General features: G+C 42.9%; 3 protein-coding genes across 4 annotated transcripts; 2 read left to right on the forward strand and 1 right to left on the reverse strand.

The window, feature by feature from the left end:
* The first annotated feature begins 10,181 nt into the window (after positions 1-10,181).
* On the forward strand, positions 10,182-11,556 carry LOC136422767 (adhesion G-protein coupled receptor D1-like). The gene is made up of 2 exons (XM_066410635.1): positions 10,182-10,364; positions 10,692-11,556. The coding sequence occupies exons 1-2, from the start codon at positions 10,208-10,210 to the stop codon at positions 11,444-11,446; spliced, it is 912 nt and encodes a 303-aa protein (XP_066266732.1). The 5' UTR covers positions 10,182-10,207; the 3' UTR covers positions 11,447-11,556.
* A 1,117-nt stretch (positions 11,557-12,673) lies between these two features.
* Positions 12,674-21,870, reverse strand: LOC136422766 (succinate--CoA ligase [ADP-forming] subunit beta, mitochondrial-like). Of its 2 annotated transcripts, none has more exons than XM_066410634.1 (12): positions 21,748-21,870; positions 20,694-20,856; positions 20,137-20,236; positions 19,468-19,630; positions 18,390-18,492; positions 16,802-16,869; positions 15,802-15,898; positions 15,260-15,421; positions 14,444-14,586; positions 13,745-13,865; positions 13,339-13,427; positions 12,674-12,971 (listed from the first exon to the last, which is right to left on the reverse strand). In XM_066410634.1, the coding sequence occupies exons 1-12, from the start codon at positions 21,811-21,813 to the stop codon at positions 12,894-12,896; spliced, it is 1,353 nt and encodes a 450-aa protein (XP_066266731.1). In that variant the 5' UTR covers positions 21,814-21,870; the 3' UTR covers positions 12,674-12,893. The 2 variants fall into 2 exon arrangements, with proteins under 2 accessions (XP_066266731.1, XP_066266730.1); XM_066410633.1 differs by lacking the exon at positions 16,802-16,869 and adding an exon at positions 17,653-17,720 and having other exon boundaries at positions 21,748-21,869.
* Positions 21,871-22,016: 146 nt separating this feature from the next.
* On the forward strand, positions 22,017-23,929 carry LOC136422566 (tRNA (cytosine(38)-C(5))-methyltransferase-like). The gene is made up of 2 exons (XM_066410354.1): positions 22,017-22,137; positions 22,363-23,929. The coding sequence occupies exon 2, from the start codon at positions 22,379-22,381 to the stop codon at positions 23,540-23,542; it is 1,164 nt and encodes a 387-aa protein (XP_066266451.1). The 5' UTR covers positions 22,017-22,137; positions 22,363-22,378; the 3' UTR covers positions 23,543-23,929.
* Positions 23,930-24,021: the final 92 nt, after the last annotated feature.

Genomic DNA, 24,021 nt, shown 5'->3' on the forward strand with positions numbered 1-24,021 from the left:
TTAAACAGGGGGGGTACATGAACGATCCCAAGGAACTGAGAAGTACTTACGTTGTCGATTCCGGCGTTCAATAGTTGTAAGGTTATATATTTTCCCCAAAAGATGCCAGTTTGCGATGCTCATACAGTAGAAAATCCTACAATTTAACCTACCTGCTTGCCCAGAACATGTATTGAAATATGCATGCGATCTAAGGTGGACTCTGAACGGTCATGGTGAATATCGTATTTGCTCAGTCTGAGTGCAGTGTGGGGTTAACCTTTGCTACAAGTGACCTCCAGTTGTCTCAGTGAGCCAGAGCTGGTATTTGTTTGTTTGTCGCATTACCTGCAAACGGACGTCTTTTGCGTAACACGCCAGTTTTGCAGTTTTGTGCATTAGGCACGAGCTGTAAGACCAGACTGTTACACCGGGAATGACTTTGTCCTACCGATAAGTGTGGTGTTTGTTTTAACATGCCCGATGTGTTGCCCTCTTCAAACAAGGGACCCTCCATCTTTATGCCCGATTCGAGTGGACGTCCCTTAGTCGAAGCTAAGTACCATTTCCACCTGACTGGGGTGAAGAAAGTTGTTCCCGAAAGTGCCTTTCAAATGGGCAACACATCAGGGCTACTTTGAATTATAGTCTACATAGCCATGTGGGTGCCCGAAGCACGACGTAGGAAATTAGGGGTCACATAAATCGCCTGTGACGCATGGCATAATAAGCTATTCTTATAAAGAGGCCTTGGTACCCGGATGTACATAGTTAGGAGTCACGAGATGCGCATTGTAGGAAGTTAGCTTGCCAATGCAAGTAACTCCTTCATTAGATTATCGATAACTTAAAATGTCACTTATCGACTTCGTACTTCGTGCAACGTACACTCCCCTCCGCCCCCTATACGAAGTTAGCTGACCACTACTGGCTAATTATTTCTGCCGAATTCGACGATCCATACCACCATAGGAGGGCCTGGTGGAGGCTATCATGGTTTGATCCACTCACACCGGTCGATAGCTGTGCTCGAACGCGGTGAAGAGTCACCTTCCGATAGTGCTGTTAACTACACCCATACTTCTGTCACCCGGAAGGTACAAACAAAACAGCTTCGGTCGACTCTACTAGTCTCTATCAGACTACTCTAAATGCAGAAATGTTCGCGGTGGTTTTATGTTCGCGGTTTTCGCGGCGACCGATTCACCGCGAACTTAAAACCACCGCGAACATTTTTGTCCAATACTGTAGCAGTATGTGACTATAGGGCTGCCGCGAGCTTAAAACCACCGCGAACACTCCGTTTTCGCCTTAGCACGAAATAATAAACATGCGAACTTAAATGCATTTACAGTAACTACGCCGGCTATAGGGAGAATGTTTTCCAGGGAAGTTAGGCCACAAGAGGGTTTCATTCGAATTATTAACTTTACCGGGTACCGGTCTCCTGGCCAATTATTCCTCTTTTTGCCGAATTCTACGATCCATACGCCCGTAGGAAGGCCTGGCGGAGGCTAGGACTCCACAGCAAAGCAGAGCATGGGTAACCGACTAGCCTGGCAAGTTGGCAACCATACTATCGTGAGCTCGCTGATATCTTTACGGTGCTAGAAGTGTTGCCCGCCCGCCCAGTAGTTCTATGGTGCACGCAAACTTTTACGGGGGATCGGTTTCATCAACCAGCTTTGGTGATGTTTTAAGGGGGATGAGTAATCAAGCGCAGTCGTCAGACGTTCACTTCGGGAAGCAGGGCGTGACAACCGTTACTGATTTTGATTTCTATCTCTCTTCTTTATTGATGCTTGCATGTACTAAATGAATATAAAGTGGTTGAGGTATCACCTACTAAAGTATATAATACTTGCTCAGAAAACAACAAGAAGTGGTGACTGTCATGCCTTCTGGGTGTGTACAGAACTATCAACGTAAGATTGAGGTGCTCGTTGTTTCGTTGAACTATCGGAAAGTGTAGGGCATTAGAAAGCTTTAAACAACGCTTGCAACTAGATGAGCAAATTGTAGGTGTGACAGGTCATACATTGGGACAGTGTCTAAATATAATACAACCAGCCTCTGCCGGGCGTCGTGCCTGCGAAGCTGGTGTCAGTTACACCGAAGGTTCATACAGATAGAAATGTAACTGAGGAAACTGACAGCGACTGGTGTGTGACCAAATGTAACCTAATGCTTGAATGGAAACTCGTGTGTCAGAGTGTGTAATACCAGTGCAAGCCACTGGCCATGGGAGACCGGTTGGATACTGTCTGGGCGAATGGATACTGTCTTGCTACCGATAGAAACAGTGAAACATCTCTGACCTCGGTCCGTCAGAATTGTACCAGCCTAACGAACCAACATGGCCAAAACAATATCCAGCCGTCCAACGAGGCCTGATGAATACTGTTTGGGCCTATGGATACTGTCTTGCCACGGATCTGCTTGGAGCTTAGGCCTGGACTGAAGCCGGTAAAAGCCGGCCCAAGAATGGTTACCAGGCTACATGTAGTAACGGACCGATCGCGGCAAGGTCGGTCTTTCTTCGTATTGTAAACTGCCACACGTAAAGCGCCCCAGAAGGTAACAGGAAGTGCCTTGCCTTGGCCCGGATCGGGGACGGCAGGTAGAGGAAGTGGTAACTTAATATCAAACCAAGGAGGTTCTATCAGGATCAGACATGAATGAAACCACCTAGTATCAGAAGCAGGAAAGAGTCTTGATCGATCCTGTTGTGACCGGAAATAGCTGTGGCGGCGGCCTGACCTGCTCTCCGATAAAAGGCGGACGACGGGTCGGGCCAGACCACAGGCGAACACTGGACGTGAGCGGTGACAGTGGGAAGCAGAGGGAGCGGGCCGGAACACTTGTTTCGTGTACGATAGCGGGCGTGAACACTTGTTTCGTGTACGATAGCGGGCGGGAACGCTTGTTTCGTGTACGATAGCGGGCGTGAACACTTGTTTCGTGTACGATAGCGGGCGTGAACATTTGTTTCGTGAACAGAAAACCTTCCGGCTGACAAGCTATCATGATGCAGTGCTTAAATAGAGGATCGCTGTCTGTACTTACGGTTATCATCATACAAGGTACGTACTTTTTTGCTTCATTTCAACGATCAGGAAAAAAGACGGGAGGGCCGGGGACAGACAGACAGACAAAAACATAGAGGGAGAGATAAAGAGAGAAAGATAAAGAGAGAGAAATAAGGAGAGAGAGAGAGAGAGAGAGAGAGAGAGAAAGAGAGAGAGAGAGAGAGAGAGAGAGAGAGAGAGAGAGAGAGAGAGAGAGAGAGAGACATAGTTTTTTCTACTAATCGTCAGCTCAATATCAGCCCTGCTGTATTAACCATTGTCTTACTACATGTACAGCTCGATTTACCGCTGATGATACATCAGTGAAGTCAGGAAGACGGCGGTTTTACAGTTCTCACCGTTTCCAAAGTCTAGACAAATTCCCCTTATATGTGGAGCACAACCAATTAAAAGGAAATGACAAATTGTGTGTCATGTTTAGGACAACCACTTGTCGCCGTTTATATAGTCAAAGTAATTAAAAGATTACCAACCACCGGTAAGAGCTTTAAGTGACTAATAATTATGACCACCGATCATTGAAAGACATGCATGGTACAAAGTGAATTACTATCATCTATGCTAAGTCTGATGTAACGACATCTCTTGATACCTAGGTTTTTTGACTTCTGATAGATTTAAAGATACGGCGTATTAAGTTAAGAAGACAGCCCAACACGCCAAAACACAGCCGCTCAGGCCTTTTTCTTTGAATGGAGACAGTTGAGCGACCGAAATAGATATTTCTATGATCTATGATTTTATATAAGATATGATCCATGATATAAATAAGATAAATAGAATATTACTTGAAAGACAAAAACCACAAAACTACTAATGAGAGGTTTGGTCACTCATAGTTCTCCGTCTAAGTGGAAAGGGGTCTTGAGTGGGAACAAGTAGCGTTTACTCTGTCGCCATTTAAATGCGCAGTTGTGCCTCATCAGCACACAAGACGACTTTAGCGTGCTGAGGGGGATAAACCCAAACCTTAAGTAGCAAGAGCTGTCAGAACGGGTGTACTTAGTCTGACAACCGAGAGGCAAAGAAACGAGAAGGAGTCGCCAGAGTAAATTCCGGCAGGTCTCTCCCACGAGTCCGTCCCACAGGGGTGCGGTGACCCTTCCCTAATGTGCGGATTGTTGTGGTGCACTCTTGCACGGCTCGCGCTCTGTGTGAATAGTGAATAAGCCACAGAACAGCATAAGCTGATAATCTCTCAGATGTCTGGGTCCAGTTACTTTTATGCATCAATAGACCGATTCTGTCGGACACCATTCTACTCTACATATCGAACATATAGAACCCCCTGTTCTTTTTTGAACACCTCCGTCAAGCGCTGTTTTTGATGGAGGTGTTCGAAATAGAACATGGGGGTTCTATATGTTCGATATGGTGTTCGACAGGATCGGTCTATTGCGGCGCTCTTTACGTATTTCCAACAGTTCTCAGACGCGTACCAATAGATCCCAACCTCCAAAACGCCGCAAAACGACAAAAGTCAGACCCCTTGTATCTGCTTGAAGATTAATGACTTTGAACAGACCTTCCCGTCCAACAACACACCAGCTGCCAAGGTGTCAGGACGTGCCGAGTGAAGAAAGCCGTCTGCACAAGCCGCTGCCAAAAACTTGTAAATTTTGTTGTCATCCCATCTAAAATGAGGTTAAAACAGCAGGTCAACTAAAGAATAGACCTTGCTCGAGCTCAGTACCGAGTTCCTTTCGGAAAGCATTTTCAATGTCGGACGTTTCTCCGAGTATCAGGACCAGGGTTAAGTAGACGTTTGCACGCAGTAGAGGCTGTTCAAAAGGTTATAGAGTGTTTAAGTGCATTTTCTAAAGAGAAAATCAAATCGTAGAGCTTTCCGGCGATGTTGTAACATCAAAAAGACTTGACGTCCGACGCACCTTTGCTTGAACATAGCACAAGGAAAGAAGTTTAATACTGGAGTATAATTCACTGGTTTATGTTCTGTACCTTGCATTTTGAAAGCTTATTTTGGCATCACGTTTCTCCCACTCTGACATTGATCGATTTCGGTGACAAAACTCCAACCAAACCACAAGAGGACACCGCTCAAGGTCGTAGGGGATAAGTGGCTGAAAAAAAACAAACAACGACTGCTGTTGAATCAGCTTTATATCCATTACACAACGGCAAGTGAGCACAAAATCTTTTTCTTTTCGCACTCTCTCTATGTCCGGCAGTGCAGTTTATCTTACTACATAGTCAGCATAAATAGCCAAGTGAGGAGGAAGAATCGACAGGTGTCTTTCTTTCCAGCAGTTAGTGATAGTAAAATGTTGTCGGCTTCGCTACGGCTCGCGTTTTCAGCCAGGCACACCGGGTCATCTAGTCTCCTCTCAATATGTTTTAAAGTGTATTGGGTTCTTTTACGTGCGAAGGTTTACGCCTTGAGGTTCACACATACGCGGGTCACCGGCTTCACGTCACCATCCAAAATGACTATAGTGCGACCGTGCCCGATCGGGTATGCAAGAAATAGCATGTAGGCCTGGAGCCCTTTTGTATTTATTTTCTCTTCAGGCCATCATCTTTAAAACAAACTTGGGTACTAGATTACGTTGATGGATTTTGAGGGGTACCGCAATACAAATCATCCTTTACGCGGACCTTGAACACTCTGTAAGTACTGCGTGCAAACTTCTACTTAGCCCTGATCCGGAGACTCCGTTTCACATGAGAAACTTCCGACAAAAATTCGTCCCGAAAAAGGATTCGGTACTGAGCACGGGTTTGTTTAATCCCTGGGGTTAAATCCGCAGGGCAAGGTCGACTTGTAGAGAGGAAAACACAGTCGCGCATCCTTAGTACCGGACTGTAGGTACCCTTGAGTTTGAACAGGAGAACACAAATGGCTCGATTCCTAAAAAAAACGGATACCGATGGTCTTATTTGAGCTATGATTTATTACTGGCATGCTTATGTTCATCGTATGACATGTTTAACATTGAAGGACGTAGTTGTGGATGTGCCATACACAATTCAGGCTGTCTTGTGATGGAAAGGTTGTAGACGCTTGTCTACGATCGATTATGTGATGGATGGCCTCGCTAAACAGCCGTATACCACGACGAAATGGCAAAACAAATGTGACCCCACCTGGCTTAACAGGTAGTCATATTCGAAAACTGCATTTTCCTTCATACGTCGGATCCTCAAAACATAGCGATTAGGTATTCCTCGAAATTCTTAAAAACCCTTCTAAATCACAGGTATAAAATTGTAGCTATTTACTCAACAATACCATCTGACGTAGCATTAAGAGGTTGAAATGTAACATTGCGCATACAATATACCCTCCAGGTTGTTTTTGCGACTCGGTTTTAGTTAGCCTCTACCAGGCTCCGCGAGATGGCTGGGAAAATAGTAGAAATCGGCAAATAGAGTGAATAGTGTGCTAAGGGAGTCGGCTACGGAGAGAGGGTCCAATCTGCCATCCGTGGTTCGCCTATTGAGCTTCACTGTATAGCGCAGTACCCCTGGCATACTATTCACTCTATTTGCCGATTTCTACTATTTCCCCAGCGATCTCACGGAGCCTGGTAGAGGCTACATTTCGGCCATCGATATCATGTAACAAAACAAAGAAACAAAGCCATTGAGACTTGTGACACATTAAAAGCTATCTAAAACGGACATCCTGACACTAAGACTCCGTTGCTTGTGCTGATGGGTTTAAACAAAGGAATCGCTGTCCCAAACAGGACATGCGTTAAGTATTACGCTACTCTCCAAGCAGAGGTTGTTCTGGAAAATTGTGACCTGCTTATCATATGGGGCATATGATACACTCTTTAATTAGGTAGATTAGCCCTTAGATATATATAAAACTTTGTACTTTGTACAATTGCTGCGCAATAAAGTTATCTTATGATAGGAAGGTCGCAATTTTTCCCAACAACCTCTGCTTGGAGTGTAGTATTACGCTGCTATTATTACTGACATGGGTATGGTGTCCTCGCTGTGTTTGTGGTGACTCTCAGTGGATGAAAGTCAATAGGGCATATCTCCTAATTCCGTTTTGGACACAAGGACAAAATGAAGGCTATCAGGTCCTATCACGGTACCTCAGTTGACATGTTGATCTGTTTATAATGATGCAGCTTTCGGTACATCGAATCACACTCGGGATACTATCATTCACTACGTTATGTCTAGATCTTTGACACTGGGTGGGGAGGGAGTGTAATAGGCAGAGAGGACAGAAGATCTAAAAGTACTTGGTGGATTTGAAAGGCTGTATGGAAATTTAATCCAGTCATGACCCGTGACGGGGGGGGGGGGTCTTATAAGCTGAGCTAATTTGATAGATCAAAAACGAATGTTTTTACGCTTTGTGTGTTTTGCTGTCTTTTCAGTCATACTTTTATATTTTGTATGATATTCAAATTGTGAAGTCACGGGTTACACAAATCCAATTTAGGTCGCAGCCCGATCGCTGACTAGTGGAATAGTGGCCTGAATCCCCCGATCATTCCTGGCTTATCCCTAACAATTATCGAAATGATCGCGCTTTGCCAAAATTTTTGACGTGTCAAACGTCCATCTGAGTGACCCGGCAAAGCATGTTGTGACTACGATTACACGACAGTGACAACATGGATTGTTGTGGTCATTCTTCATCTTCCCTGTTGTATACCAAGGGCACTCTAGTTTAGACAAATATAATACTAGCGTGTCAGATGGGCGACTCTGTTCTTTTATCTCTCAATAAGATTATGTTTATACAAACCAGAAAGTCGTTAAAGTAAGTACGAGGGAGTATATCTATAGCATAACGCAGTCAAGGCCGGTTAACCTTTTCTTTCGTCCAACACGAAGGTCGCTTTTGATTTATTCGAGTTTAAATTTGGTATGTAATATGATGATATTTGGGACTATTTAAGGACAACCATACAACTTCAACTCGAATACTTTTTTGCCACACCGGACAAGGTTATATTGACTGATACTCCAGACGGACATTGCTGCGATGATGAATGATATTTGTGATATTATAAACTGCAGAAGACTGGTCCCCTAGAGGTAGGGTTGCCGGTTCTAAAAGTCGGCCTGTGAAAATAGTTGAAATAGTTGTTAAAGCAATAAACTGGCATTACGGATGTTTAGATTTATGAAATCTCTAAATACACAAAGCCTGTCTATCTATCTGTATCGATAGATAGATGGATGGATGGATGAATAGATGGATGGATGGATAATGGATGGATAGATGGATGAATGAATGAATGGATGCTTGGAAGGTAATGTCCAAATCCAACCTTCTCTTTTGTCAAGCCGAGCACTGTAACCATGTCGCTTGTAAATAATGATCCGTCCTTCGCCTCAAACACCGCCCATCTTGAACCTATGGAAGCTGAGCTGATGTTTTGCCGTGGATAATGGATTGGAAACGTTGCATTAGCCACGGTGTGTTTTCAAAGGGCTCTCGGCATGGCACTTCGTAATCCCCTCCAAACCCCAAGACTGTTCATTACAGCGGTGTTGTCAGGCCAGCAGTCGCCAGAAGTAAGTCAGGGATAAAGCCGGGCTCCAGGGCTGGGCCCAGGGTCGGATCTAACTGCCTGTAACCGGTATAAATATCAGGAGATTAAGCAGGCTCCATGGCTGGGCTCAGGGTCGGATATAACTGCCTGTAACCGGGATAAATATCAGGAGAAGGTTACCGATGAACCGATACACCAAACGTTCGGTCGTTTCCCTCTCAGGGAAGGCCAGGTTTGTATTGAAAACATACAGAAGAAGCCGTTCTAAATTGATTTTATTCGTTTTCTCTCTGAATGTAACAGCGATAAATGTCAGGAGAAGGTTACCGATGAACCGATACACCAAACGTTCGGTTGTTTCCCTCTCGGAAGGCCAGGTTTGTATTGAAAACATGCTCACAGAGAAGGCCGTTGTAAATCAAGTTTTGTTCGTTTCCTCTCATTACATTCGCTGATGATTTGCCGTTTGCCGTCCAATACGGTCCAATAAAACTCAAGTCTGCAGTAGTAGGGGTGAACAATGTTGCTTCACGAAATCTAAACGAGTTCGCAGACAATGCCTTAAAGGTATAGCAGTCATCTCAAATTAAGGTTGAACGTGATGCCTTTTCAGGTAGCTGGCATGGTTAAGTAATGCAATGCGGCTTTGCTATGGCTCGCGTTTTCAGTCAAGCACACCAGATCAACTCTTCTCTATACATTGTGCGTGTGTTGGGTTAGTTAACGTGCAGCTAGGGTTGTGACATCTAAGGCCTAACCCCCATACACGGACAGTCGTTTTGACGTCCCCATCCGAAATTACGAATGCAACCCTCACACCGTGACCAATCGGGGGTTAAAACGGATGGACTTCTAGCTTTTCTATACATTCACAGATGCACAAATGCTATATTGTTATCTCAAACACCAATGCTTACATTGTAGTTTTCGTGCAGAATGAAGAAAAAAAAAACACATAATAACATCGCCCGGTCTACCGTGTCAACGTACCCCAAATACCCCAACCTGTAGGCGTTCCGTTAAGACAACAGACACGTTATCCTGAATGTCTCAAACTTCAGAGTTTATCTTTCATTGGAAGCGACACTCCCTTGACCTTTTCTTAAAGAGTTCACCGTGCCAGATGGTTCATGTCTACGTATCTTTCTAAGAGCCGGTCAGGGTTAAGATTAGAATGTTTTACCTCCAGGTGTTTTCTTAGAGGAGATCAGACACTTTATTTTTGGAGTTGACTCTGGGCTGTGCGTGAGGAGCTTTGGGCTGCTAAAGCGGAGTTTTCCTACTAGAAAACGCTAGTTGAGGGGCCTAGGGCTCTCCTAGTCAAGTCGACTCCAATTCGACTCAAAAACGCGTGTGTAAATCTGACATTAAATTAGACGCCGGCTCGACTTGATTTGATTCACAGCGCAAAGCTGACATACAGCCAGGTGCTACCCAACTAGCCGAAGGCTACCACAAACGGCTAACCATGTTGACTGAACTATATACAATACAGAATGCAATAGCGCAAGCGGTTATCACAGGGCACATACGGAGGCGTTTACAAAGTAGTTGAAAAGAACAAGACTTATCTAAATTGTAAAACATATATACAGTGAGTAATTTTTTATTCAAATCTTATTCTATCTTTTTTTTGCAGCTGTTACCATGGTTACCGTGGTTCGTTCCCAGGACAACACGATCTCGTACACAGGGCTCTGTGGCCCGGCGGCTTGCTGTCAGTCGCAGGAGAACGAGTACGTCAGGCTGCAGGACATGATGGTCGTTCTGGTCCGGCAGGTGGCGCTGTTGCAACACGCTCTTGGTAAGGGCTATCAATACAGATTGTGTGCGGATAATACAAGACTGATGTTTACGTTAGCATTTGTTGTTTGCTCGTGGTTGGACAGCATAACTCAATACTCTGGGGTAAATTTTGGACCCCTGGTGGCTCTCCTTGGTACTGAAGTAGAACTCCTGTTTGTTTTTTCTATCTCATGATCTGGACCAGCTATCGTCACGATTTTTAGTGGTAAATAGCCTTTGACCTCAGAAGGAAGTGACGTTAGTCTGGGCTTTTTTGAACAGCAGGGACCTTTTCAATTGAAAACTTTGGAAGAAAATAAATGAAGGCTTTTTCTTCTATTTTTAGGAGCAGATCCTGACTTCCACTGGGATCTGTCAGGTGGGTGTTCCATCACTGACCGCCAGCAGACCCCGTGTAGCGACATGTGCAGCTCCAAGTCCATCTACGGGAACGTCGGCCTTCGCTCCGGCCGAGCCAGCGGCGTGCTTCAAACCATCCCTGGCCCGGACGGCCGACACTGCGCCGTCTCTCTCTCCGCCAGTCTGAAACAGTCCATCGACCTTGGAAACTTCCGCGCGACGTGCATTTCTCACCACGGGCTGTGTAGCCAGACGGGCTTCACCGTGTCAGTCTGGCTGAAGATACCCAAAGAAGCAAACAATGGGCGGGTCTACTTACTCTCATCGGGCGGACAGACGGGGAGCGCGCGGGGGTTCTCCGTCTACGCCACGGGGAACCAGTATAGCTACATCCCGACCAACAAGTTCGTGTTGACGGTGTACCTGAAGCATAAGGACCTCGCCTGGAGGGTCGACACGTCCGACGTACCAGACAACACGTGGTTCCACCTCGCCTTCACCTGGACGCGGGCGCTGGGAACGAGAGTCTACGTCAACGGCAACCTGGTTGGTCAAGGGTTCGGGCGATCGACGGGGTTCTCTCAAAACCATGGCAACACAAACCTCGTCCTGGGACGGTCCAACCAGAGGGACCAGTTTCACGCCACAGCGGCCTTCAGTAACCTGAAGATTTTTACGCGGGAACTTACTGCTTCCCATATTGCATTGCTGCACGAAGAGATCAATGCCATGGGGGTGTGATCAAGAGATGTTCAATGCAATTTCCCCAGTATAATTCACTCCTGTATATCTTAACTGTGCATACCTGGGGGTGCTACATGAGAGATCTCACAAACACAGTTTCTCACCATCCATCCATCCATCCATCCATCCATCCATCCATCCATCCATCCACAAATCCACCAACCCACCATGGTTAGTAAGACCACAGCAAGTAAACCTCTAATTCACATCACCAACTTTGATACTTTGAAAGAAACATCAGATGACTTTCAAAGATGAACCATGGTTTGTTGTCCCCCTTGACAATAAGTCCATATCTAGTTTTATTCAGCAATTTCTACAGCAGAAACAATCCATATTTAGCCGTATAACTTGCAATACAAAATGTTGTGTAAACAAAAAAAGCACTGAAAGTTCTTCTCCTTTTTGCTATTTCATTATGTCAGAGCTAATAGAGCTGCTTACAACATGTATGCAGAAAACCATCTTCTATGGGTTCATGGTACATGTACATTAAATTCAACAACACCTTGCATTTCTGAATCATAGTTTCACTTTTACCGGTAGATGCTGCAACTACATTGTGTATACACTGCTGTTATACATGTAGATGCCATTGCTTTAAAGGCATTTCCATTACATAGAATCTACTAGTATGCTGACAATGCTTTTCATGAACCTCATTGCACGTTGGAAAGTGCAGGGCATTGTGGGAAGCAAAAAGGGACAAACAACATCATTTCCATGACAACATAGACCGCATACACATTGACGTTAATTTGAAGTTGCTTACCCCCTGTGCTACCCATAGTGCTCAGCATCACCCAGCATGCAACAGGATGTGTGAAAACAGCTATGTTGTAAAGACTACAAAGAAATGAGCAGAAAAGCACACAAACCTGTACAACCAACCTGTTTCTTTGGGTATAAATACTTTTAAGAGGACAAAATAAAAGTCTCATACAGATCAACGGTTACCTTCTCTTACATGTACAATTGTGGAAAACATGATGGCCAATAGCATAGGTTCCTTCTAAACTTGTCTTAATATCCCCTTTCTTGTGTCCATACATGCTACATTGCTCACTTATGGTGTATATAATCACATACATGTACCTACTGGTAGACATGTTCATGCTTGGCTAGTAATGCATTGTATCACAAAATCTTGACTTACTAATAAACATATGATAGTAAACCTGTATGCAAAAGGTGTTATACTGTATTGAATATTTCATATTTTATTGTTGTATTGTATATTTAGTGACACATTATTACAGTCAGACAAAAGGTTACACAAATCTGTTCATTCAGTTTGCATATCATTTGACAGCAAAACCCAACATAGAAATTCTTAAAACCCCCGAAAAGTCAATATTCTCTACTTGGTACTTCCCATATTGGATACATACATACAACATTCTGGAACAGTCCAACAGACTGGAGGGGTTGGGAGGGAGAGTGCTCAGAATGTTGGTAGCTCAAACTTCACATCGACTTTTGTCTGCTTAGCAAGTTGCACAATGGTAGACAACCGTACAGCCTGAATTGGGATAAAGGGAGGGAAAATCATTAGATATTGATAAATCGATATTAAGTTCACAGGAACTTATTTTCACAGTAGGAAGGTATAGGAAGCATTTGCAATGTTTTAAGTCCATGGTTGAAACAATACAGTAGTGCATAGTAACACAGAAAACCTCAAACCTTTAAAAAAACACTGCAAATTTGATAATACATTGTACATGTATTTCATGATAAATGGTACAGTTAGTTAGCTGTCTCCTTCAATACATTGTTGTCAAGTTAGGAATTATACATAAAATTGAAAAGCAAAATGTCTGGAAGAATCCTACAGAATATTGGAGGAATTTCAAGAAGGATTCAAAATGATCTTAAGAGAGATGTACCATCTTAGCTGCATCATCTAGGTTGTCACAGGCTAGGATTCTCAGTCCACTAGCAGCGATGAGAGCCTTGGCGTCATCTACTTGTGTTCCTGTAGAAAAAAAACAACAACAATACAATTACTGTCATGGGTTTGCCTTCCCATCTGTCAGGGCACATATTACATACATATTGTTACTGCAGGTAAAATTGAACTTGTGGAGGTATTTCTGGTGTCTAAATGCTAACTGCAGCAGTACAGGTATACAGAAAAAAATCATGTTGATACCTTTCAGTCTAAGACTTTATTAACACCAAATAGCTTTACAGCTGTGCTTATGTTATTGGTGGCCAAGCAAAAACACTTTGATCTTCAACCTCAGAGAACAGTGTAAAGCAAATGCTCTAAAACTTAGTGTGAACACGTACCTTGCAACCTCACTACGATGGGAACTTTGAGATCCAGCTCTGTAGCGGCGTCGATGATCCCCTGGGCGATGACATCACAGCGCATGATGCCTCCGAAGATGTTCACCATGATGGCCTGAACCTGTGGATCGACAGATATCACTGATCATTTTATCATAACACCATTCTTTGTTGCACAACCAAAATGATCTACTTGCCACCATTTTGATGGTCCTTCTTCCACCTTTCTCAGGGCAATACTGATTGGTTCTACTTCCCACTGCTAGGTCATACTGCAGTGAAAAGTGCACAGCCCCAAACATAACTCAAGAGCCGTCATGAATACTGTAACAAGCTGCTAGGAGGCCCGAACTTTTCCCCCTTTTTCCCTACCCTATAAGCTCTCTGCCACTTAAAATCGGGACCATACAATGCAGCATGTCCAGCCAGAACAAAAGATACAAAAACAAGAAGTTCCACTGCAGTACTGTGGAAAGCCTCTAGGAGGCCCAAAAAGAGGAGCATCTTTGGGATCACAATACCTAGTATCCATGGCATATATCAAACATCATCACAATCAAAGCATGACAACTGAAAAAAATTATGTAAATGCCTTGTTCACACACATACTTGTACTGACACACAGAAAGATAAAACCATACCTTCACTTCAAGGAAGAAATTGCTAATGCGGAAACAAATTGTGGGTACTTTGACTTACGTTAGGGTCAGAAGTGATGAGCTTGAAGGCCTCCGTGACCTGCGCTGCCGTGGCACCGCCGCCAACATCTAAGAAGTTGGCTGGAGACCCTCCATGGAGCTTGATGATATCCATGGTTGCCATGGCAAGCCCCGCCCCATTCACTAGACAGGCAGGTGCAAACAGGTAACAGGTAAATGAATGGAAGAAAGTACAGTGCATGCATACTCATACATTCTAGATGTGGTGCTGGAAGTTAGTAGCGGAACAAGTTATGTCATCTCAGATTGCAGACTTTTTAAATTTAAAAATAAACATCCACAAATACATCATAGAAGCTCATCTGTATTGGCAGTAATCATAATACAATACAAAACTTTCTTCCAACACTAAGGTATGCACAGATGGAATTTGATCCATGATTACCTTATTGTTGGAAGAAAGTTTAGCATTTGTAATATCCAAAAGTACAGTTGTGTTATCATTTCCTGATACAAATGTAATGCTTTAAGAAACAGTTCCTGACTTTGAGCAGTTCAATGACACTTAACCTCAGAGACAACTTATTCAATTTATTGTGTATTTCAGTGCTGTGCAGCAGTGCCCCCTGTTGTGTACTACTAGCACTGCAGGTCAGGCTTGTGGTAGGTATATGTAAATTGCAGAAAAAAAGAGTTTTCCAAAATAATTTCACAGTATTAAGATCTTTAAGATTAAGAAGAGTGACTGGAACACACTTACATGTATGTCCACTTATAGATAATTCAATTTGTCTTAAAAAACAATAGACAGCTTGAAGTATAGAATTTGATGGAATGCGGTGCTGTTTTTTCGTACCGAGGCAGCCGATGTTGCCATCCAGGCCGATGTAGTTGAGATCGGCCTTGGCGGCCTGGATGTCGCGTTCATCCTCCTGCGACCAGTCCCGCAGGGCGAAGATGTCCTTCTGGCGATACTCCGCGTTGTCATCGAAACGCACCTTAGCATCCATGCAGTACACTGTGGAGGACAAGAGACAATGAATCAAACATTCAAACAAACAAAAATGATTCACACTGTGTGGCAGTGCCACCTGTCATGATTCACCAGTACTGCAGGTCAGTCAGGGAAAGGTGCTCAAAAAAAAATTTCAATAAATGATAATCTTTGCCACCAATGTGGCTTGTTGAGATGGACAGAAAAGTGTCTCCATCCGTCAAAAAAAACCCTCCATGACATGAAATTTACGAAAATGTACAATGTATTTTCATAAGATTAGAATGACAAATTCAACATCGGAAATCAAGAAATTAACAACATGGGCTCCATAACAAAGAGTCCGGACAGAAAGAAATTCAAAGCTGGAGACAGCCCTATTGAAACCACTTGTATGTTCCCACCTTTTCCATTGGAGTCCTCTGACATGGGGTTGATCTCCACCATGGTGGCATCCGTCCTGCTGAACATCTCGTAGATCTTCACCATCATCTCTGCTGCCTGTAGGAGAAACATGTTGCAGGGGTGAAATCCCAAATTAAATGAACTGTAACATGTATTATTCAAGCAATACTAATAGTAGTGGATGAGTACAACATGCCGTGCAAAGCTCTGCTTTCATGTCATTATCAAACAATACTTAATCAAACAACACTTTACTTTAACTTACTAGTTCCTCCGTCCTAACTTAGTTCTAAATTACACATACAAACCAACCAACTCGTTTTTTCCAAAAGAATTTACGCTTAAAGCTTTAAGCAGATTACAAAAACTGCTTGCATCGCAGTGGGAATGCACACCATTTTCGCCAACATCCACTAAAGTGGTATGAATAGTTAAAATTCTTTGTTCATATTGGCCCATGCACAAATTAAGATCATCATGGATATGCCTCAATATACATATTAGACGCCTTGGCACATTGTGTAGGTCATTAAGACATTATATAGCCTGTGTTGTTTGTAGACTATGAAGTTTGAAGTTTGAAGTTACAAATTGCTGATCGATACACATAAGTCCCAACAGTTGAACTTTCAACACATGACAAAATTCATACACTGATAAAGGGAGGGGGCACAATGACTAGCAATTGACTAGAGTCAATGGAGAACAATGGCGGTCAACCTTAGTACACACTGACATGCAGCAAATATCATGATGAAATGGACAAAGAGTTATTGCTATGTGTGTGTATCAGCCTGCAAGTTGTGGACATACATGTTAGGGGTAGCATCATGACAAGAAAAGAACAAGTCACACACAAAACATCTGACACTTCTGTGCCTTAAAAATCATTCAGTACAAGCACAATAGCACAACCAACATTTGGGTTAGGAGTCTAAGGACATCAACCATATCAAGGAAACAACAACAACATGCGATCAGTTCTTCTCTAGACCACACCTCCTCCTGAAGGTCTGTCTGGAAATTCATCTTGGCGGCTACACCTCTGGCTTGTTCAATAGTCAGCCCTATACACACAGAGGAATACACAACAGAGGAAGGAGTTACAAATATAGGACAACGACAGAAAAGGGTGGGGCAATTCTTTGTTGGTATAGTGGCTGGAGTAGCTTTGTCTGACTCTTTTTTTTCATATCCATCCTATTCTAGTTTGGTTTGCTCCTCTGATTGCTTTCTTGTCAAATCGTCTGGCACTCGTCTACATTGAAATGCTTGGTCCTTATGTCACTAATCATTTTGAGTATTTTCTTAGAAACAGTGATCAAAGCTCGGAATGCTTGTTCAAACCCTGTTACCAATTTTGAAGACTGTCTCTGTTTGACTCAGAGGGAATCAGTGGTAAATGTCTAAATACTAATCGTTTTTATATCTATTTGTGACAGTGACAGTGGTCTTGATCTGGTTCTAGCTCACTACAAAGCTCTTCCACTGGTCGTGACAGAGGAGACAGGCGCTATGTACAGTATTTACAGGTTCATTGTACCGGGGAAATTCCTCTCGCGCTCTTTTTGTCAATTACGATGAACAGTGGACCGCGACTTAACATCCAGCTCAAAGGACTGCGACCCTTTCCAGTAGTGTGCATGTCTGGTGAGCGACACACACACAGCCGGGATTGAAACTCACAGCTATTTGGTGCCACAGCTACCCAGCTATTTAGCAGGGAAGCAATCTGAGAAGCAAACTGGACCTATGATAGGATGGATACCAGGCTAAAACTCTCTGCCTCTCCAGTCTACTATACCAATAAAGGCTCACCCTTCCCATGAACAGGATGATATATACCATACCTCAGGTTGTAGTTTGGCACTAAACTTCATTCTTTCTGCTACTCTCAGGGCTTGATCAAGTGACAACCCTGGGAAACAGGTTAGTGTGAAGAAACATGTTACACGGGTGCAAGTTTTGTTTTTGGAAAATTTATGGGCAGTCAGAGTCAAAGGGAAAAGGCTGGCACCCAGGTAAAAATAACATGGGTTAGTACAACTGGATGATATATTGTGTTTACAGTAACTCAATTTGTACATGGTATTAAGACAAAGTATATAGCCAGTGGAGGCTTTGTGTTTTTATCATGTCACTGGTGTACCATTTTTCCATTGTAACATAATCCTTACAACAAATATAACATTTTACAAGCTGTTTTCTATCTACAGGAGTCTGAACACAACTGCATACAAGTCAGTGGGCTCTTAGTTCTGTCGACATAGCTATGACATATCAGTACTGCTACCGGTACAGTTTCTTTACTTTTCAAAATTCATTTTTTCACCAATGATAATTTCATTGATCTTTCATCATTTTCAGCATAAACAACAGCTAATATATCTTTAAGTCACTAATGAAAGATAGCGGATGCTGCCTGAAACATCTCTTACAAAATTTTATCCAGTTGCTTGAGGAACTATTTTTAGCGTATTATTTTTAGCGTATCTTATTACCTGGATGTCTAACCTTCATCAATGTAACAGCTAATATTGTTGTTATCTCTACAAAAAATGAAGCTATCTACAAAATATGTACAAACCATCTACGATGTCGATGCCTTCCTTGATGATGGCATCTGGATACTCCTCTGCTATCTCCTCAATGTTGACTCCTCCCTGTGAGCTCGCTACAATAGCTGGGCCCTACACGAGACAAACATTTACGCTTTATTTTCTTTTATTTTGCTTTTGGACAGACATGGACGATGTGGAACTGTACTACACTGCACACACACTTATTTTAACAGTGCTAGGTACAGAGAACAATAAGTTAAACTTGAGTGAGGAAGGTCGTGTAAAGTACCCTTCCCAAGGGCACAAAATCAGTGGCACCAGGGGATTTGGACCGGAGACCGCTGGGTTCTGGGTCAAACACCCTGCCGTAATTGTATAATTAAGTTTGTCAAAGCAAGCTTTTTTACTCTAAGTTAACCAATTTCAAACAATTCCCCTTTCAAAACCATTCACCCTTCAAGTCTTTGGCTTATCACTCAAATTCTGTAGTAATCAAAGGAGTCAGTAGAAAGAAACTAGTAACTTTGCTTAATTGATTTCAATTTTGTACTGTAGTGTAGCACTATGGATACAGTAGGTACATGATGTTTTGCATACACAGTGTAAAAGGGTAAAGGTAGTCCCAGAGCCTTATACAGGCGGCATAGGCAATGGCTTGTTAATCCACTGTGTCTTGGGCATGATATTGGAAGGTGAAGCCCAACCCCCTCCTCCTTCCACCATGTGAACCTTTTTACCTCCCCAACTTAAGTCAGGTACCATTTTTACACCTGGGTGGAATAAGGAAAGTTTTGTTAAGTCTCCTTCCCAAGGACATAGGCTGAGTTTACACACACATTATTGAGTCGACTCAGGACTGTGCAAGGAGAATCCCAGGCCAATCAAGTAGGGTTTTGGAGTAGTAAAACTCCACTTGAGCAGCCCAAAGCTCCTCACACACAGCCCCGAGTTGACTCTGAAAACCTGTGTGTAAATCAAGCCATAAAGTCCAGCCAGGAGTGCCAGGGATCAAACCTGTGCCTGCTATTAGAGCCAGTCTTACCAGTCGGATACCAACCCACTTGTACGTGTATGTAGATTAAAAACAGTTTTATCCATACACACCCCATATGCCCTCTCCATCACGATGGCAAAGTAGAACTCTCTCCGTGGGTACAGCCTCTCTACCAGCAGGACCTCATTACATATCCTCCCTGCCTCCCCCGTCTGCTTGGTGAAAATCTTGTGGCCCAGCATTTTGGTGGCAATGTCCTGACACTCCTCGGGGCTACAATCAGGACAAAAAAAAAAGGACAAAATCACTCAACTTTTGCTAATAGGGCTGTGTACCAGTACCTGTAGAACAGTTAAGGTACAGGTCAAGACCTGAACATCAAGTGTACCTGTACCAGTACGTGTAAAACTGTTTAGGTACAGGTTTAGACTTGAACATCAATGTTCCCTGTACCTGAACAAACTGAAACAGAAGTGTGGATCATGGCTGTCTCCAGCTTGAAATCTTTTCCACGTCCCACTCATTGTTTGACTTTGATCAGCCCATGCTGTTACTTGAACCTTGAACGAGGACATCTGTGATGTCATCTCGGGAGACAATGAGTCCTTCTGCCCCACTCCGTCCGGTCTTCCATTAGCGATCTCAGCTCTGTTCTTGAATATGCTGTTACTATTCATGGTTAAGTTTGTTTACAAAAACACATTTTCATTCATTGCTGCCAAATGGCTACTTGTACCTTAGCAGGCTGAAGTTAAAAGATCCAGAGTACATGGACTTACGAAAAGACAATCTTGACTCCTCCTTTGAGGCCGCTGTCGAAGGATCCCTTGCCACGCCCACCTGCCAACACCTGCGCCTTAATCACGACATCCTCTCCACCTGGACATGGATATGACAGGTGTATAACAGGTGTACAACATCATGTATACAACAGGTGTACAATGTATAACAGGTGTATAACAGGTGTATAATAGGTGTATAACAGGTGTAGGTGCATAACAGGTGTATTACATGTACAACAGGTGTATAATAGGTGTACAACAGGTGTAGGTGTAAAACAGCATGGAATTTTAGCTATTCATTTTACTCATTCATGGTTTGTTTTGTTGGCAACGATTAGATGTCCAGGAACACAGCAAACTTCTTTGTTTCAGGTACATGGCCCATATAAAACAAATACAAAGAACTTTATGTAGTAATAAGATTTAAGACAAACACAAACAAACAATAACTAATGTCCTACTATTTACACTATAGCGACTGTACAGTAGAAGTTTACTTCAGCACCAAATTACAGTACACTAGTACAAGACAGAATGTCCTAATGATTTCTTACCAAGTTTCTTGGCCTTCTCGAAGGCTTCTTCAGGTGTTCTGGCCACCTCTCCGCGAGGCGTGACCACCCCGGCATCCCTCAGCAGCTGTAGACTGTGGTACTCATGGAGGGACAGGTTCCTTCTCTGCTGTGTCACGTGGACATTGGGGCAGACTCCTAGTGCCTAGAGGATAGGGCATTTAAAGATTGTAATGACTGAACCTAACTGACAATTGTATGTGAGTAGAGTATGCACTAGTAGAGTAGAGTCAGTAGACTAGAGTTTAGTCAGGTTACTCAGGTAGCTATATGATGTTCTTCCAGTTTAGACTGCTCCTTTACAATCTGTCTTTTCTTCAACCGACTGTAGTACAATGTATTGGAACAACTATCAAAGAACAACACTACAAGGCTAATATATGATATCTTACATTTATAACAAATATTACCAATAACAGCATATGCGTTACGTATAATAATGTCTATAATGACAGCATATGGGTTACATTATGGCCATGTATCTATGATTTGATCTCGCTTTTGGAATGAAGTGCAGAGATCAAATTTTTGGGTGGTAATTATATGTATGTCAGTTGTACAAAAACAAAGATGACAGCTTTCCCACATGTTAATATGATGAATATAAATTTATGACACTTCCTTGGCATATTATGATATGCTTCCGTTTTTCCTTGTGGGTTCATGACAACAGTGAATGATGCATATGGGACATAAATAACTGCTATATCAAGTTACCTACTGGTCAAATGTTTCTGGTTGCATTATTTGTACGATACTGTCAACTTTGTTTGGTACTCTTTGTTCATTAAAAAGTATGAATCAGTTACATTTAATAAACTACATATTATACGTACTTATTTACTGATTTTCTGACCGGCATTCTTTACATACTGAACACAGGTCATTTTTGTTGTCGGGGGAGGGGTCATCCATATACCATCATAACACGAGCCATATCACGTCATTAACTTGTGTCATGGCTCTAGAATTGACAGCAATGGAAGTTCAGTATGCGTTCTACATTTTACAGTAATTTTGATGGACCTGCACTCACCCTTTGTCCGTTTTGCACCACTGTCCTTCCAGCGGTCGAGGCTGCCCGATACAGAAGGGACGCCATTTTGGATCTCTTCTGTTCTACCGCATGCACACGTCAAGAACCAAAACGGAACTCGGTATAAAATAAGACTTTTTGATAGAAATAAACCAACTTTATAAAATTATACTATATATATTTTGTATATGTTGATATGTGACAGAAATACAAGCATGATGCATATATTGGCTATTTCTAGCTTGTAAAATTTATTTTGTTTGCTTGTTGTCTCATTTATGACGCAGATAATTTGCCCTTTCACCTCTGACCTCAGCAAAGCTCGTGTGAGTTGGTGAGTTCCACACACACGAAAATCTGACCCAAAATCCGAAGAATTCTGACTCAAAGGTACGGTTTCTGATCAAAAGTTCACTTAGAACTTGTTTATCTATAGATGGTGTTAAGAAATTTTCAAGTCGTAGGTTTAGGTTGTACGAAATGATTTACAAACAGCCTACAAATCTCTTCTTTCGTGGGGGAGGGGGGCACACGTACACATGCACGTTCTTTGGTTCTTATCATGTTGTCTACTCTTTGCATAAGCGTTACTAACGAGTCTTGTGCATATTTCAGTCCTGTTTACGATACAATGCACTCCGAGAACGACCAGCCCAAACCACTGCGAGTGGTGGAGTTCTACAGTGGGGTGGGGGGCATGCACTATGCTATCCTCGAGAGCAAAATGCCAGCTACTGTAGTGGCTGCATTGGATATAAACACCACTGCAAACGCTGTCTACCGACACAATTTTCCTCACGTCAACCTCCTCCAGCGGGATATAACTGGCATCAAACTGCCCGAGTTTCAGTCGTGGAACGCCGATGTCTTCATGATGAGCCCCCCATGTCAGCCTTTCACCCGCGTGGGTCTGAAAGGGGATACTGCAGACCCCAGAACCAAGAGTTTTCTCTACATCTTGGATATCCTTCGCAGAATGTCCGATCCCCCCAATCACATCCTCCTGGAGAATGTGAAAGGGTTTGAGACATCAGAAACTAGAGGTAATCTCATTGCCACATTAGAGGAATGTGGATATTCCTACCAGGAATTTCTCTTGTCGCCTAATCAGTTTGGAATTCCCAATTCTAGACTGAGGTACTTTCTGTTGGCAAAGAGGAAACCACTAACATTTGCATTTGAGCAGCAAACTGACATAATGAAAGAAATGCCATCCAACTCTCTGATTGGGTCAACAGCACCAGCCAATCAAGGCGTTTCTTCATCTGCAGTAGCCAATCAATCATCTCATCAGAGCAGCCAATCAATCCCTTGCCCGTACAGTATATTTGATCCAGAAGACAGAGACACAACAAATTGTCGGGAGATCTCTGAATTCTTGACACCACACTCTAAGGAGGAAGAGGAATGCCTCCTTCTCCAAGACAAGCTTCTTGACCGCTACTGGAAGGTTCTTGACATTGTGACCCCCAGGTCAAGACGTTCCTGTTGCTTCACTAAGGCCTACGGACACTATGTTGAGGGTACAGGCTCTGTGTTGTTCTCTCAAACAGATGTAGATGCAAAGGAAATCTTCACTAAAGTATCCGAATCAGAGGACCAGACTGAAAGGTTGGATCTTCTACATCAACTGAAGATGAGGTTTTTCTCACCCAGGGAAGTGGCCAGCCTACACTGCTTCTCACCCGAGTTCACTTTCCCCCAGGTTACAACTACTAAGCAGCGGTACAGGGTACTGGGAAATAGCTTGAATGCTCATGTGGTGGCAGAGCTCTTCAAGATTCTAGTTAAATAAGTTTTAAGTTTAACTGAATATTGTACATGTAATTACATATCAGGTAATGATAACTCTGGTCTGGTAATGTGAGGTAATTTTTGCATAGCTTTACTGTAATTGACAGTGCAATTTGTAAACCAAATGGCAGTGAAAATCAGCCTTGATTTCACTTACTAGTAGTGCAAGGAGGTTTTATAAAACTTCCTTGCTTAGTGCTACCTTCTACTATGATCCAGGGTATACATGTGTCCAACTGTTTTTTTTTCACATTTGATGTGAGTTTTAGTCTGTAGTTATAGCTTTGAAATCATCAATTTTATAAGTAATAAGTCTCTTATCATTTGTATGTAGAATCTTCTTGTAATATAAGATTTAAAAAAAGTATTCTTGCTTTTGTTGCCTTCACCGGGCTTGGACTATATTCTTATTTTCTGCATGCTAGCACTTGCACACAGAAAAAGACATACAGTACATGCACACAAAAATGCAAGCACGCA

The sequence above is a fragment of the Branchiostoma lanceolatum genome, chromosome 17 (assembly GCF_035083965.1).
Source record: "Branchiostoma lanceolatum isolate klBraLanc5 chromosome 17, klBraLanc5.hap2, whole genome shotgun sequence".
Lineage (NCBI taxonomy): Eukaryota > Metazoa > Chordata > Leptocardii > Amphioxiformes > Branchiostomatidae > Branchiostoma > Branchiostoma lanceolatum.

Coding starts and splice junctions, on each gene's coding strand:
- LOC136422767 (XM_066410635.1), top strand. CDS start 10,208: ATGGTTACCGTGGTTCGTTCCCAGGACAACACGATCTCGTACACAGGG. Junction 10,365..10,691: donor GCTGTTGCAACACGCTCTTG/GTAAGGGCTATC, acceptor TTCTATTTTTAG/GAGCAGATCCTGACTTCCAC.
- LOC136422766 (XM_066410634.1), bottom strand. CDS start 21,813: ATGGCGTCCCTTCTGTATCGGGCAGCCTCGACCGCTGGAAGGACAGTG. Junction 20,857..21,747: donor TGGTGCAAAACGGACAAAGG/GTGAGTGCAGGT, acceptor CCTATCCTCTAG/GCACTAGGAGTCTGCCCCAA. Junction 19,631..20,136: donor GGAGTCAAGATTGTCTTTTC/GTAAGTCCATGT, acceptor TCCTGATTGTAG/CCCCGAGGAGTGTCAGGACA.
- LOC136422566 (XM_066410354.1), top strand. CDS start 22,379: ATGCACTCCGAGAACGACCAGCCCAAACCACTGCGAGTGGTGGAGTTC.